General features: G+C 38.8%; 1 protein-coding gene across 15 annotated transcripts in view; it reads right to left on the reverse strand.

Moving 5' to 3' along the window:
* The window catches only part of HECTD2 (HECT domain E3 ubiquitin protein ligase 2), a 75,837-nt gene extending 59,513 nt beyond the window's left edge, over positions 1-16,324 (reverse strand). For 8 of the 15 annotated variants that reach the window (XR_010838881.1, XR_010838874.1, XR_010838872.1 and 5 more), the window contains exons 1-2: positions 16,091-16,318; positions 2,751-2,880 (exon numbers count right to left, since the gene is read on the reverse strand). Coding sequence is in view for 3 of the 15 variants with exons in the window: in XM_059055452.2 (XP_058911435.1) it covers positions 2,751-2,880; positions 16,091-16,228 (268 nt within the window). In the remaining 12 variants the exon portion in view is untranslated. Of the gene's footprint in view, positions 1-2,750; positions 2,881-16,090 lie in introns of all 15 variants that reach the window. The other 7 variants (XR_010838880.1, XR_010838878.1, XR_010838875.1 and 4 more) reach the window with 3 other exon arrangements.
* Between the last annotated feature and the right edge of the window lie 39 nt (positions 16,325-16,363).

Consider the following 16,363-nt stretch of genomic DNA (forward strand, 5'->3'; position numbering starts at 1 on the left):
GCCAGGTCATGGAAGCAACCTAAATGCCCATTGACAGATGAATGGATAAAGAAGACGTGGTACATATATATATATATATATACAATGGAATATTACTCAGCCATTAAAAGAAACAAAATTGGGTCATTTGTAGAGACGTGGATGGACCAAGAGACTGTCATACAGAGTGAAGTAAGTCCAAAAGAGAAAAACAAATATCGTACATTAATGCATATATGTGGAGTCTAGAAAAATGGTACAGATGAACTGGTTTGCAAGGCAGAAATAGAGACACAGATGTAGAGAACAAATGTATGGACACCAAGTGGGGGGGAAAGTGGGGCAGGGGTGGTGGTGGTGGTGGTGGGATGAATTGGGAGATTGGGATTGACATTTATACACTAATATGTATAAAACAGATAACTAATAAGAACCTGCTGTATAAAAAAATTAAAAAAATAAAATCTAGGGCTTCCCTGGTGGCGCAGTGGTTGAGAGTCTGCCTGCCGATGCAGGGATATGGGTTCGTGCCCCGGTCCGGGAAGATCCCACATGCCGCGGAGCCGCTGGGCCCGTGAGCCATGGCCGCTGAGCCTGCACGTCCGGAGCCTGTGCTCCGCAACGGGAAAGGCCACAACAGTGAGAGGCCCATGTACAAAAAACAAACAAACAACAACAACAACAACAACAACAATACAAAAAAATAAAAAATAAAATCTAAAAAAAATAAAAGAAGAAAGAAATTATCAAAGGCAAAGGTTGATAAATGAGACAATATAAATACTAACTTGCAAGAGTGTAGAATAGGTCTAGCAATCCTTTGGAGTGTCAACAGAAAATATGTGCAAGAATAATTTATGCCATGTGCAGCTTATGGACACAGCAATTTACCAGGAACAAGGTCCTTAAACATCCTGAGGTTTGTTTTTTTTGTCCAGGTGTGAGGGACATTTTAACCTTTGCAGATTTGTTTTGTTTCATTACAGGGCAAGGGGCACTTAAAATTATGCAAGTAGTATGTGTTCCCTGTGATAAAACAATATAGAGTTGTATAAAGAAATAGAGCATATTAATAATATCCACCCAATCCTACTTTCCTGAGGAAACCATTAACAGGTTGGTGGGCATCCTTCCATACGTCTTTATTCTGCTCAAAGAAGTATAAACGGTTTCCCCACACTTAAAAAAACTGGAGTCATATTCTACCTATTACTGTGTAACTTGCATTTTTCATTTTACAATGTATTATAAGTATTTCCCCTAGAAAATTTATATACCTGTCATATTTCTCTTAATAAAAGCATGGTATTTACAATATGGATTACCATAATTTAGTCAACCAATTCATTTAGATTGCTTCAAATACCATTATTATAAACAATGTACATTCTTTCCATAGGTCTTTCAACATATGTTATTTCCTTAGAATAAATTCCTAGAAATGTAACACTGGGTCAGCGAGTATATGAACATTTAAAAAATTGAATGTATGTCAAATAATTTGCTCTCCAGAAAAGTTGTATCAATTTCCAACCCTTTACTCATAAAAGTGCCCATTTTCACATTCCCTAGACAACCCCACAGATACACATGCCTTCATTCTCTGCCACTGAGTAGGGAAATGTTAACTCCTTGTTTTAATCTGTACTTCCTTTAATACTAGTGAGACTGAGCATCCTTTCACGTGTATTAATTATTCATATTTCCTTTTTTGATTGGTCTGTTCATACCCTTTGTCTTTTTTCCTTAATGAAATGTTCATTTCACTGATTTATTAATGATCTCTATGATTCAAGGATTTGTTTTCACTGACTATGACGTCTTTCTTTAACTTTGTTTATGACCTTCTAAAATTCCTATAGAAGTTTAAAATTTTCTTATGTCTTCAAACTTTTCAATTTTTTTGTTTTATGGCTGTTTACATTGTTATCATTCCAAGAATTTTATTATAAAAACAATTTCCTGTGTTTTCTTCTAGAACTTTTGTAGATTTTAAAAATGTAAAATTACCATTTTCAAAAAGTTGGCTAGTTGGCCTAGTTCCATCTTTTGAATAATTTAGTATCATTTATATACAATATGTTTGATCCATCTCCATGTATTTGGCTACCTTGGTGGTAGTCCTATCATTGGTATAACTTTATAATATATAGTAATACCAAGGAATGGGTTCCCTCATTACTTTTTCTTGCATCCTCTCATTTATTCTTATAAATCAAATAGAGCATCATTTTCTAAAGTCTCCCTCCAAAAAACTTGAAAAATTCATTAAATGGTAGAGAGTAAATTGGGTGTATCTGACATCTCTATGACATTTTTCCATTCAAACCACCTTTTAGTCTTTTGATAAAGTTTCATAGTTTTTCTTCGTATAGGTTTTGCTCACTTTCTCCTTGGTTTATTTCTAAATATTTCATATATTTTCCATCAACTCTTCTGATTGATTACTGCTCAAATAAAGGAAATCTACTGAATTTTTGTATGTTTATATTGTGTCAGGCTCCCTATCCAAACTTTCTTATTCATGAGCTTTGTATGTCATTCTCTTACTCTAGGTAACAATTACCTAAAAATAATGATTTTGCTCCTTTCTGTAAATATTTATAGCTTATTTTTTATTGTATGAACTAACTAGACCTAGTAGAACAACACTGAATAATTAAAATCCACTTTTTAATAGTTCAATAATATACTTGCGCCAAGATACACATACTACATATACTTTTTAATAATTGTAACTACATTATTTTTTAAAATTAAAATTTTTTTACCATTCTTGATGTTAGGGAAAACAAGATGTGTAGGTGAACTTGTGTTTTCAGCGGCTTCTTTCTTCTGGTTAACAGTTGAAATAAAACTGCTGAAAGTAGAAATCTGGCCTTTGGATCCCCTGTCCAAACCCTAAAAACAGAAAAGTTAACATTGCAGCATAATTCCTAGTCACTCTATTTAAATTATTTTACTGCAAAAATCATAAACATTTAAAATAGAGATTTTATTCTGATGATAGATGCACGATAGATAGATAAAACCTGTATATATTATTGACTTACCTTTTCCAGGACCAAATTGTTTTAAGTATAAAAGGAAAACAGTCATGCCATCTAACTGCTTACAGGTTGATAAAGTTTGGAAATGAGGATAATAACAGTACCTTCCTCACAGGGTTACTGTGACGTTTAACTGAGATAATGTGTGTAAAACAATGAGCAGAGTTCCTTGTCCACAGCACACGTTCCATTCATGTTAACTGCTATTTTAACTTGGTATTTAGGTAACACTGTTTTTGTGACCTCCACAAATATTTTTTCAGTAGTTAACATGCATATATACTTCGCAGGTTGATTCATTAAAGGTTTTCTTGTCTTGATGCAACTTCAAAAGCTCAGGTCAAAAGATAAACCTTTTAGAGTTCATTTATTTCTCTAAACACGAGATTGGACTTTGAGTGTAAGGGGACTTAAGAAAAATATGGCTAGGCACTTAAGTGCAGATAACAGAGCAATCTTCCTATAGCATAGAATCTATCCATTAACACACTTTCCACAAAATAATAACTATAAAATTCATAATATATAATTAATCTGCACTTTATAATTAGAAATAAAATCACATTAATACTCAGCTATAAAGCTACCTCAGGGCTTATTCTCGGCTCTCGGCCCTTTCCAACTTACACTATATTCCAGCTTCCAGATGCTTAATTGAATATAGTAGTTAACTTCTTCCCTAACATTCACTTCTTTACACTAAAGGTACGTAATTTCTTTGCTTTCAGAGTAGAGAGTTTTTCATTTCCTCCTTCCTCATTTACCAGACTGATTTCCACTTAGCTTTTTAGAATCAACTCAGATGCCATGTTGCAAAAACATTTACACTCACCAAATATTCACTCTCCCACATCGCCCACTCTCTTACAGCTAAATGGAGCCATCTGATTAATTCTAATAGGCCAGAAGTGGAAGTGATGTCTGCCATTTGTGGAATAGAAAGTACTAATGCATTTAAGGCTGGTGGGCCAATCTCCAGTTCCTCTCTCTTTTCTTCCACTGTAATAATCCCAGAGGCTACAAGCTGAGATACTAGAGCATTCGTTGGCTTGGGTCCCTGAATCACTATGTGGAGCAGAGCCACTGCTGACCAACATTAGATTACACCATCAGCAATAAATGCACCTTTACAATTTTCAAACACTGAAACTTGGGACTACTTTGTAAATGCAGCCTAATCCATTCTATCATAACTTCTCTGCAAAGCTTTTTCTGGTGGTCACCATTTCCACAAAAATCAATCACTCTTATTTATACTTGTGATTTACTTAAATTATTCCACTGAAATTATAATTGGTCTCATACTGGTCCTTCATGCTGTACTAGAAATTCCTTATTCATCACAGAGCTTGACGTCCAGGGAATCCTGTGCATAGATCCTACACTTCAGAGTAAATTTATTGTTTTTCTTTTTAAGAGATTAGTATAGAAAAATAACCCAGAAAAAAAATTCAGATGCTATACACATAGAATTTAAAAGTTTCTGAACTTGAGACTTCTAGAAATTAGTTATTTAACTCCTTTATTTCATAGATGAGGAAAATGGAATTGAGACTCACCTAAAGTCATTCAGCTAACAAAGCAACAGAGATGTGAGGGGCAGTAAATGAGAACTTGAGGAATGCTTACATAAGGAAAGTACATATGCGATTTTGTGTGTGTGACATCTTTGGCTGCTCAAAGAATTTGCGTTTTTTTTGTTTGTTTGCTTTATTTGCTTTTGCTTGCTTCTTGGCTAGACTTAGGCTCAGTGAAGTCTGAATCAATATTTCCGCGTTAGGATTAGGCTACACGATCCAGCCTAAAAAAAGTTAAACATATTGCCCAACTGAAATAAAGTCATCTAACAGATGTAGGATATGAATCTGAAATTTCAGAATCACAGACAATGTCATCTAGGGTCTTGTACAGAACATTTGACACGCTTAGTGTTCCACAAATGGTTACTCCTATGATAATAACACACTAAAACAAGTCATGTATTGAGTACTAGGTATATGCCTACTAGTATATTAGGTGCTTCAATACAACATTCCTATGAGTTGCATATTTACACTTCATTTTACAAATGAGGAAACTGAAGTACCATGCCGAAGTTCACAGAGCTGGGAAGTGGGAATTCACACTCTAGTCTGAATAACCTTAATGTCTGTATTCTTAAACCACTAGAGTTCAGATTTTCTCACTACAGTAGCTATCACTTATTAAGGATTTATCATGCAATAGGAAGTATGCTACATATATCAGCCTGTTTTCACAACTCTTGTGGTTGATGTTATCTTCTCTACTTTTATAGATATATGCTGAATGAAATATAATAGCTTTAGGAGCAACTCACCTAACCAGAGGAAATTAACACAAGCAGAAAAACTAACTGTATTTTAGAAAAATCTTTGATATTCTAGCAATCTGGGAAAGATTCAATATTTTATTTTATTTTTCTCCCCCTTCCTCTACCCCTTCTTAATAAAAGGAGATCTCAAAGAACATTACTTGGTTCACTTGTGGAATCTTCAAATAATTTTTAAAAAACCCCACAAATAACTGATTCGATCAATAAAGCCATTTAACAACTATCAGTTCTAATCCCTAACAGATTTATAATGTAGATTCCCAAGGAGGACAGAGAATATTGGAGAAAGAGAGTAATAAAATAGTGATATGCAATACTTTTCTATAAAAGTCTTTGTAAATTACATAATTTGCATAATCTTGGTAAATTAAAATAATATGCTCAAGTTCACAGAACTAGCTAATTAGAAAATTAAAATTAAAATAACCTATACATTTGAAAAAGTATATCATTCCTTGCTATAACTGCCCCCTGCAGTGGAAGCCGTGGAGTCCTAACCAATGCACGCCAGGGAAGTCTCTAAACCAATCTTTGATAAAAGAATAATTGCTGGCTCTGTTCCATCATGAAACACTTTTTAAAGTCATAATATCTCACTATATTAGAGTCTCTGAAGTAAAATTTTGTTAACTGTTTACAAAATTCATTATTTTGTAATGTTTACAAAATTCATTATTCACAACATATTTTAAACTACTAGCTTTGCAAACAGCTGGAAATGCTAGCATTTTAAATCATATCAAGTAAAAATTAATGTTGCATTCTAGCTATTAGATAAGTGAGACTGGCAGAAGTTTTATTTACTATAGAGACAACACACACAGATGCATAGGTAGATGGATTCTACATAGAGCTCTTTGGTTTAGTTGTCTGTGCAAAGTTGTCATAGGGGATCCAGTCATCAGGATATGTTAAATTATGTTCAGTATCTTCTATTTGAGAAGAGATGTACATAATGTTATTTCAGAAAATGTTCCATATAATAAATGACCGGGTATTCTAAAATGTCCAACAACACTTGGCTAGTTGGAAAATTCACTTATGTAGAATAGCTGTCATCAGTAATACCAAATGAAAAGCATTAATGGTAATAATACAAAGGAAATTCTACATACACTAGCATAGTGGTTCTCAAACTTTCTAGTTTCAGGACCTCTCTGCATTCTTAAAAATTATTGTATGTATGTACAATTCCTTTTAAAATAGAATAAACCCATTTATGGACAATTAACTATTTTCCCAAACAAAAATCAGTGAGAAGAGTGGCATGGTTTACATTTTGCAAGTCTATTTTTATATCTGTTTCTGCATTCAATTTGTTGCAATATCATGTGTCACACAGAAAACTACATCGTACACTCGAGAGAATGAGAGAGAACAAGACAACACAATAACATCCCAGTATTGTTACAAAGGTAGTTTTGACTTCATGGATATCTAAAAGGATGCTGAGGACCACATGTTGAGGACTGCTGCAGTAGGAATAAACAGTAATTAGAATGAAGAATGAATCTAAGAAATCTTGGGAGAACAAGAAGACAACATTTAAATCTGCACTAATATAACCATTTGCTACTGAGCACATGAAATGTGTGCTGGTAAGTGTAAAATACACAGTGTTCAAAGACAGTATGAAGAAGAGATAAAATATCTCATTAAGCGTCTATATTGATTAAATGTTGAAATGCTAAGTTTCTTGATATACTGTATTAAATAAAATACATTATTAAAATTTATTTTACATCTTTATTCTTTTTAATGTGGCTATTAGAAAACTTTAAATTACATATGTGGTTCACATTCTATTTCTATTGGACAGAGCTGATACAGACGAAAGCATACTTTCCCAAACTAGATCCAATCCAACATACAATCTTAGGAAATAGGACAGAATTATTATTCTGATTCATCATTTCCCTGCATCATTCTGGAAGAAAAGCTTTGCTGGACAGGTAGCAATTTTTTTTTTTTGCGATACGCGGGCCTCTCACTGTTGTGGCTTTTCCCGTTGCGGAGCACAGGCTCCGGACGTGCAGGCTCAGCGGCCATGGCTCACGGGCCCAGCCGCTCCGCGGCATGTGGGATCTTCCCGGACTGGGGCACGAACCTGCGTCCCCTGCATCGGCAGGCAGACTCTCAACCACTGCGCCACTAGGGAAGCCCAGGTAGCAAATTTAAATACGGTATAACATATAGATGAAGAATCAAAGATATCTGAAGTAATTAAAACTGAGTTTCTTGCTTTGGTCATTTCAGATATATATATATATATATATATATATATATATATATATATATATATATATATATATAGGGACAATGGCAATCTGTACACTTTGGTCACACCTCAATGAAATTTATTTTTCAAACCCAAAGATGAATAGTTCGGCAATACATTAAGTGCTCTTAATATAGAGCAGGGACCCTTCAGTCTCAATGAGTCCAGGGAATACCTATGATGCATAGAAAAACTACTTTACAAAAGACTTTGAGTGGCTTCCTGAGACACTGAGCAAATGTTACTATGTCAAAAGATTGGTGAACAAATGTACATTTATATGTTTTAAGTTAAAATAAAAAGCACTGAATATATTTTGCTTTACCAACTTTTAAAATAAACTGATCTAAACTACCAGTTAGGCCCACACCAGATGAGAGGCCTTAACTGTATTTAGAGTCTACAAAGGAGACTATTTTAGGCCCTGTTCCTGGGTAAAGATATTTTGTTCTTCTTTTTTGTATGTTTTTTCACAGTTCCTTATTAGGATACTAGCTTATAAAATCAGTGCTCTATATCCTTCTACTAAAATGTGAAAAGTTGGCTACTTTCAAGGTGTGAAGAATCTCCCTGCCCAACTAAATAACACCAGCCCAAGTGAAATTGCATTCTTTAAGTGATATAAACCACATCTTTCAAAGGAGACTAGGAAGGATGTGGATTCTGAAACAAAATTTTAACACTCAAAAAAAAAATCACAATGCGATTGACCTTATAGATAACTGAAAACCAACTCTACTTAATACAAAAGAAATGTTAGTTCTGATGCTCAGAAATTTCAGTGTTTGCTTATCAGAAAGGCAAAGTGGCTTGGGAGATTTTATTCACTTATTTGACAAGATGGGAAAAAAAGAAATTGCATCAACAGATTACCCTTATAGGATAAAATATTACTTTTAAAATGTGTGATTTGAGGTAGTCACAGTCCTCAACCAATTTACTGTTCTTTAATAAAAACATCTGGATCAAAACCAAGTTAATCTGAAACATAGCTTTCTTTAATGACTAGGTTCAAACTTCACAATGACTTTTCAATTAAGCTGAATTGGTAAAATTTTAATAATTTCTATTTTTAAAAGGCACAGACATTTATTATAATTATTCCCTGCAAAATGTTTTTTGACTGCTTACTAAACTGTCACCAAGTTATAAATATCAACTTAAGAACAACCCGTTATTCATATAAGGCTTAGCAGCCTAACATTTTTATAGTGCAAGAAGGGATCCTTATCACAGGAGAAAAAGTAGAAAAATCCAAACTTTCCAGAGCTTTTCAGCTCCACCTACTTCTTCATTCATCTTCTGTTGATCTTTTGCTTCTCTCTCTTCCTCAATTCAAGTAAATATAAGCAAGTTAATTTCCAAACACTATGCCAAAATAAGCTGCTACACTGGAACAGTGAGCAGTACCCCTTTCTGAAGCCATTACTTTTCCCTTTCAGAAAAATTCATATGTACCATACACCAGCCCTGAAGAGTTCAGAGAGCACATGACATCCCTTAATCCAGAGAGTGCTTGTGTGTGTGTGTGCGTGTGTGTGTGTGCGCATGCGTGTGTGTGTGTGTGTGTGTGTGTGTGTGTGTGTGTGGAGGGGGGTGGTGCAGGAAGAGGAGGGAGTCAGGTTGATAAAGGTAGTATCTGTAGAGCTTGAGGCTTGATAAGGAAGGTTGTAAAGCAGTTCCCTAGTGGCCTAGTGGTTAGGATTGGGGGCTTTCACTGCTGTGGCCTGGGTCCAACCCCTAGTCAGGGAACCAAGATCCCACAAGATGCGTGCAAGTCGCAGACAAAAAAAAAAAACCAAGAAAGCTTGTAAAGTAAAGTACTGAAGCCACAGGACAGGATGGGAAAGGGCTGGCTGGCTTATGTGAATGCTTACTTTGTCAAGGTTCTTTCTTAAATACTTTATGTGTATTAACTAATTTAGTCTTATCTACCCTGTGAGGTAAGTTCTATTACTATTTTCCCCATTTTATAGAAAGGGAGATACAAATAGCAAGGCAGTATCATACTGGACACTTCTAGAGGTTCTCTGGTTCATAACTTATGATTTTTTAAAAATAAATAAATAAATTTATTTATTTATTTTTGGCTGTGTTGGGTCTTTGTTGCTGTGCGTGAACTCCTCATTGCAGTGCCTTCTCTTGTTGAGGAGCACGGGCTCTAGGCACATGGGCTTCAGTAGTTATGGCTTGCGGGCTCTAGAGCGCAGACTCAGTAGTTGTGGCGCACGGGCTTAGTGGCTCCGCGGCATGTGGGATCTTCCCAGACCAGGGCTCGAACCCGTGTCCCCTGCATTGGCAGAATGATTCTTTTAATTAATTAATTAATTTATTTATTTTTGGCTGTGTTGGGTCTTCGTTTCTGTGCGAGGGCTTTTTCTAGTTGCGGACAGCGGGGACCACTCTTCATCGCGGTGTGCAGGCCTCTCACTGTCGCGGCCTCTCTTGTTGCGGAACACAAGCTCCAGACGTGCAGGCTCAGTAGTTGCGGCTCACGGGCGTAGTTGCTCCGCGGCATGTGGGATCTTCCCAGACCAGGGCTCGAACCCATGTCCCCTGCAGTGGCAGACAGATTCTCAACCACTGCGCCACCAGGGAAGCCCCTGGTTTGTAATTTATAATGACCAATTTTTCTTCAACTGTAAATATAGTCAAATTATTCATGTCCTAACATCCTGAGTTAATTTTGAATGGGAGGATAAGTAGGCAACTACAATATAGCTTTGCAATTAAAAAAAAAAGTTGGGAGACGACTTTACAATCCACCCAAAATTAGGCACACCTTGGTTATGTATTTATGTAGTGACAGCCCTCCCTTCTTGTGTCTTATGACTCTCTGATCACTCTTCTTTAATGAGATTGCTTTATTTTACATAGAATTTAATGATACGTTCATACCATAATTAAAACTCATATTATCGGGCTTCCCTGGTGGTGCAGTGGTTGAGAGTCCGCCTGCCAATGCAGGGGACACGGGTTCGTTCCCCAGTCCGGGAAGATCCCACATGCCGCGGAGCGGCTGGGCCCGTGAGCCATGGCCACTGAGCCTGTGCGTCCAGAGCCTGTGCTCCGCAACGGGAGAGGCCACAACAGTGAGAGGCCTGAGTACCGCAAAAAAACAAAACAAAAAACTGATATTATCAGATATTCTAGAATACATATTTCTCTCCTGTAGCAGTTCTATCTCTAGTAACAAAGTTTTGAACAAATTTGTCACTGTACCACATCCTTTTTTCTAAACTAGGAAATACTGCTGTAGGTACGGGTTCTTTGAACCACATGGTCCCTGACCAGAGATACAGAATACATGGAATAAGGCAAAGAGCATGGCATTTTTTTGAGCCAGAAAAGTCTCAATTGAAACCGAGTTCTGCCCCTTACTAGCCATTTTACCCTCTGGCAAGGTATACTACACATAACCTGACTCTCAGATTCCTGTCTGTTAAGTGGGAACAGTATCTTCCTCATGGGCACAGCAGATAGGTGATTGGCTTTCGTTGCACTAACTGACTAGATGAAAGATACATCGAAAATGCCTAGCACAAAGTAGGTACTGAAGTGAATAGTGGCAATTACTTGTATTATTTATATGTATTACACATACGCATAAATGATGCATTTTTGTAATATCTGTGGTTTATTAAATTGCTTAAGACACTTTTACCACCATAGCCTTCATTCTTTCCCATCTCATCTCATTTAAAAAGGGTACAGGGCTTCCCTGGTGGCGCAGTGGTTGAGAATCCACCTGCCGATGCAGGGGATACGGGTTCGTGCCCCGGCCCGGGAAGATCCCACATGCCGCGGAGCGGCTGGGCCCGTGAGCCATGGCCGCTGAGCCTGCGCGTCCGGAGCCTGTGCCCCGCAACGGGAGAGGCCACAACAGTGAGAGGCCCGCGTACCACAAAAAAAAAAAAAATTAAAAAAAAAAAATGGTACAAAATTTTCCGAAAATAAGTTTGTTCCAAACACCTAGATGGGCAAGTTTTATTGAAGTTCACACATACATGATTATTTGGAATGCTGTTGGCTGGATTGCCTTTTTACGTAAATGTTTTTTTCTGAGAGAACTCATCTGCAAACTTTAGAATCCTTTTTCTTTATTAATCTTCCTTCTCTTTCATCCCTGTTATCTAGGTTCCACTAGATTCCACTTCGTGTGGATTCTTCCATCCCTTATACCTTTTATCACATGGCCACAACTCTAGCAGATGCCCCATCATCTCCAGTATGAACTGCAGAGCTCCTTCCTTGCCCTCTTTCTCCTTCCTCCTCCAGTCTAACTACCTCTAATTACTACCACTAATTTCATTATGTTGTTCCTCTATTTAAGAAACTCCAATGGCTTCCTGCTAAGAACAGGAAAAAAAAGTCCCAACTTCCCCACCTGCTGATTTGGCCCAGCCCCCATGCAATCTCACCTCCCACAAGTTGCCAGCATGCTCTCATTGGGCTTACTTTATTACTCCCTAATTCTTCACTTTAAGCCTTGTTCACATTGTTTTCCCCACTGGATTACTTTTCCCACTTGCTTTTGCCCATACAAATCCTATCATCCTTCAATGGCCAGCCAGCCTAAATAATTACCTTTACTTTAAGGCCTTTCTTCGCAGTTCTGCACACACTGATTTCCTTTCTCTGATCTCCTATAGAGCAAATTGTTTCTATGGCACATGGTGGCTTTTACACATTGCTTTGTTTTGCTGTGTTTTCATGTGTCAGCCCTGCCAAAATCTTTGTGTTTTCTGTAGCATCTAGCCCAAAGCTCAACATAATAGATGTTCAATAACTGGTAGTTACATTTTGGCCCAGAGGTTCCATCAAGCCCATTTACACACTCCTGACACAACATGTACAAACTTCTCACTCTTGTTACCGACTTCCTACCAAACCCTCTCCACATACCTTAAGCTTTGCGTTCACCTTCCCCCTGCTTGACGAGTCTCCTGACCTTCATTATGGGCAAACTTCCCTTTACCATCCTAAAATGATTTCCTCCGTTTCCTTTCACCTCTCTGACCTAAGTAAAGTCTAGCTCTTTCTTGAACCCTATGCCATGGAGAATCTCCCTTTCTCTTCTCACCTGATTTAAATGATGAAGTAGACAAACTCATCCTCACTTATCACTATTTTCTGCTCCTGCTTTGACCCTTTCCTTCTTCCCCATTCACCAATTTTTTCTAATTTCTGTATTACAGCAGCAACTAATTTATAATATTCTTCTCCATCCTAATCTATCAACTTCAGTAAATATTCACATCGTTAGCCCTTCATATTCCTTATTCCCCTTAGCTCTGTAGGCCTATATCACCCCTCCACAGCAGCAAGGCCAAACCCCGAACACTGACAGGCCTCTGAGGGCTCTATCTTGGACCTGTGAGCATCTCTAACTAGAACCACTTTTACTGCCATTTCTCTCAGTTCCCCACTACATCTGATTTCTGCTGTGCCTCATTCACTTAATCCATACCTTTCACTACTCCATTTCAAATGCTGCTCCATTAACTAAGCAGACTTGGGGCAGTGTACTTAAAATACAGACTCCAAGGAGCTTTTAATTCACTACACACTGTGTCAATTTTCAATCTTAGCTACACCTGAGAATTAAAAAAAAAAAAAGATGCCTGAGCCCCACTCCCAGACATTGATTTAACTGGCCTGCATTTGGCCCTGGGCAATGATGGCCAGGTTTGAGACCACCGTGTTAGGCACTTACTGGCTAGAATGGACTTCGTGCACACTTAGGCGGTCTTAGGATCAATCATGTTAGGCCTGTTCTTTCCTGCACCCTCAATCCCACCCCTGCACCTTTTAAAAATTTTGGGGGGTACAATCCCAACTCTTTCAGCTTAATTAGGGTCATTATAACCTGACCTTCTACTTACTTCAGGGAACTATCACTCTATTTCCAAACTCTCACAGAAATGTGATACAATGATTTTTGGAAAAAGCTAGTACTGTAGGGCTATAGTAATTGAGTCATAAACTCAATCTACACAGACAGAGCTGTTAACCTGGGGTAAAAAGGAAGAATCACTAAAATGGTTCAAAGAGATAAGTTATTGATGGCAATCAGGTTCCTCAGCAAACCAAACCTCCAGAAGCTCTATTTGATCCACATGGAGGCTGGAAAACAACCAAGCAGGCCACAAGCTGTCTTTCCCTGCCCCCCACACCAAGGCATTCCCCACCTACAGATGAATTCAGACATTGTGCCAGCTCCCTGGTTTTCTTGCCCTCTGGAGGACCAAGCACAGATTTTCTTGGCTAAGCCTTTACATTGCTATAGCTCAGAATTCCAGCTCTAGAAATCTCTCTTTGACAAATACACACCACATATCATCATCGATAATTTCTCTTGCTCTCCTAACTCTTGCTGCAAAACCTAAGTCCTTTTCTCTCCTAATGTGACTCAGAACATCAGTGCTAATGATAAACCTCTGTCATTTCTAAAAGGCTTAAATTCTGAATGTCACTTAAAAAAACAAAAAAACAATGCTACCAACCCTGCTTGTAAGGCACCAGAAACTTCCTTCAGAAATCTCAAGTGTTTCTACTCATTCGTATCCTCTTCTGATTTAACCTATGTCTTTTCAAGGTTTTATTCAAGATCTTAAAAACCTTCTTGAACTCTATTCTTCTGTTTGTCTAGTAGTACAAGTCCATATTCCTTTATTACACTTCCAAAATCCTCTAAGCTCTTAAAACTGAAAGAGCTTATTTGGTGATAAAACATGTACCTGATCTGAACTCTCTGACAATCCAACCTGAGCTGAACTGACAGGAAGCTGATAGACCTTACCTCATTTGGTGTGAACAACACATACATTTCACTGCAGAGCTGTTAATATGCTTGATTATGGGGAATTGGCCAGGACCCCACTGTGGATATTACACATGATATATGTACTGAATTACCTCTCTAAATCCGAAGAACTCTGAATTTCAAAGCTCCAAGGTTTCAGATAACAGTCTGTAGACCTGTATCCACTGTATCAATTTCTCCAAGTTTTTATTTCAAGCCTTCAATTTTTCAATTACACAGAAATAAATAAGTTTGGGGGAGCGTGCTTACTTGAGGACCTAAACCCATTCACATAACTGTTCTTATAAGCATGTATGCATTCACTGTTTTAAACTGACCTAGAAATGAATTGTTGAAACACTGCCTATTTGCCAGTTAAGAACTTCCCAGATAAACTCTGAAAGCCCAGGAAACCAACAGCAAGAACTGGGTCTACAAGCAGTTGGGTGACAAATTCCTTCAAAGCATTTCCCAAGGTAATTTCTACCCGCAACTCCAACTTATCAATCAACTGTAGTAATTTTTTAAAGTGTCATTTTAACACTGTCTACACTCTGCTGTGCTCATTTAACGTAAAGAGCTTGTTCTAACAATTTCCAGTTCACAGTCCTTAGACATTTTCGAAAAACCTACCATATCAAAACATTATTCCTGTAATACTTTAAATTAGAGTGAGCTATTTTAGTAAGTTCTTAGTCATTTAAGAGGGAGGTTTTAAGAAATGAATTGCAAGCAGGAAGAAACAAAATGTACCATGGTCTCTAAACTTTTACTATTGTGTCACGCACGGCTGCATGACAAGTCATGCGCTTTAAATGTACTAAAGTTTCAAGAAGTATTTAAATATAATGTCAAATAAAAATCTCAAAAATCAGAGGTTAATTTTGTGTGTGTGCTCCAAAGTAAACAATCAAAACCACCAGTAGAAACGCGGAAGGGGGGCTGTCCCATTACATCATCTGGCAATATGTAGTTTGAAGCCTGAGAGCGCTCTCCAAACAATCCTTAAAAAAATCCATCTGGGAAATCATTCCCGTGAAGCTTAGATCACTTGAGTTTAAATAAAAGGTTAGAAAAGCTTCCCCACCTTACGTCACACGTCTGTATCATATGAAAAATAAAACCACCATCGAGGCTGACAGCAACGGAAAGGTCACAATTAGGTGGAAACTCGCCGCAGAGCCTGTTCAATCTGAAGGGGGGACGGAAAGAAAAGCGAGGAAATGGGGGAAATATTCGCTCTCCCAAGACAGGCAGATAGCTCAGCGGAAAACCCACTCCCGCCTGCCTGACACCTTATCCTTATCCAACAGATGATGCCGACTCCAAGATGCTGGTCATTTCCTTAGAGAAAGTGGGAACCCCCCCAAGCCAGAAAATAACCGAAAACAGCCAGAGTATCCGGCCACCCCGACATTTCCCGAGGGTGGAAGGTGCAGATTCGCTAAGTGATCACGGCTGCCCACGAGGCACAACTCTTTGATTTCAGCCCGAGAAAGGGGAGCCTGAGCGCTTCTCCCCGGGCGGGTCCGGGGCTCCCCGGAGGATACGCGGGTCCCCGGGCGCGCCCTCCCCCCGTCCCGACCTGCCGTCGGGGCGCCCCGCGGCCCCCGCCCGGCACCTACCGCAGTCGCACCGGCGCCAGCCGACACGATGGGCGGCAGCTTCTCGCGCTCCGGTTCCTTCCCTTTCTTCTCCTCGGGCGCAGTCGCCGCCACCGCCGGCGGCGCGGCGGGCGAGGGCACCCGATCCACCTCACTCATGTCAGGCTGAGCAGCGGGAGCGCTAGGCGGCGGCGGCGGCAGCGGCGGCGGCGGCAGCGGCCGGGCTGCTGCTGGGGCTGGCGCTGCTGCCGCCGCGGCCGCGAGAGGGCTCTGCGCCGCCGCGTCCAACCTCAG

The sequence above is a fragment of the Kogia breviceps genome, chromosome 2 (assembly GCF_026419965.1).
Source record: "Kogia breviceps isolate mKogBre1 chromosome 2, mKogBre1 haplotype 1, whole genome shotgun sequence".
NCBI classification, from domain to species: domain Eukaryota; kingdom Metazoa; phylum Chordata; class Mammalia; order Artiodactyla; family Physeteridae; genus Kogia; species Kogia breviceps.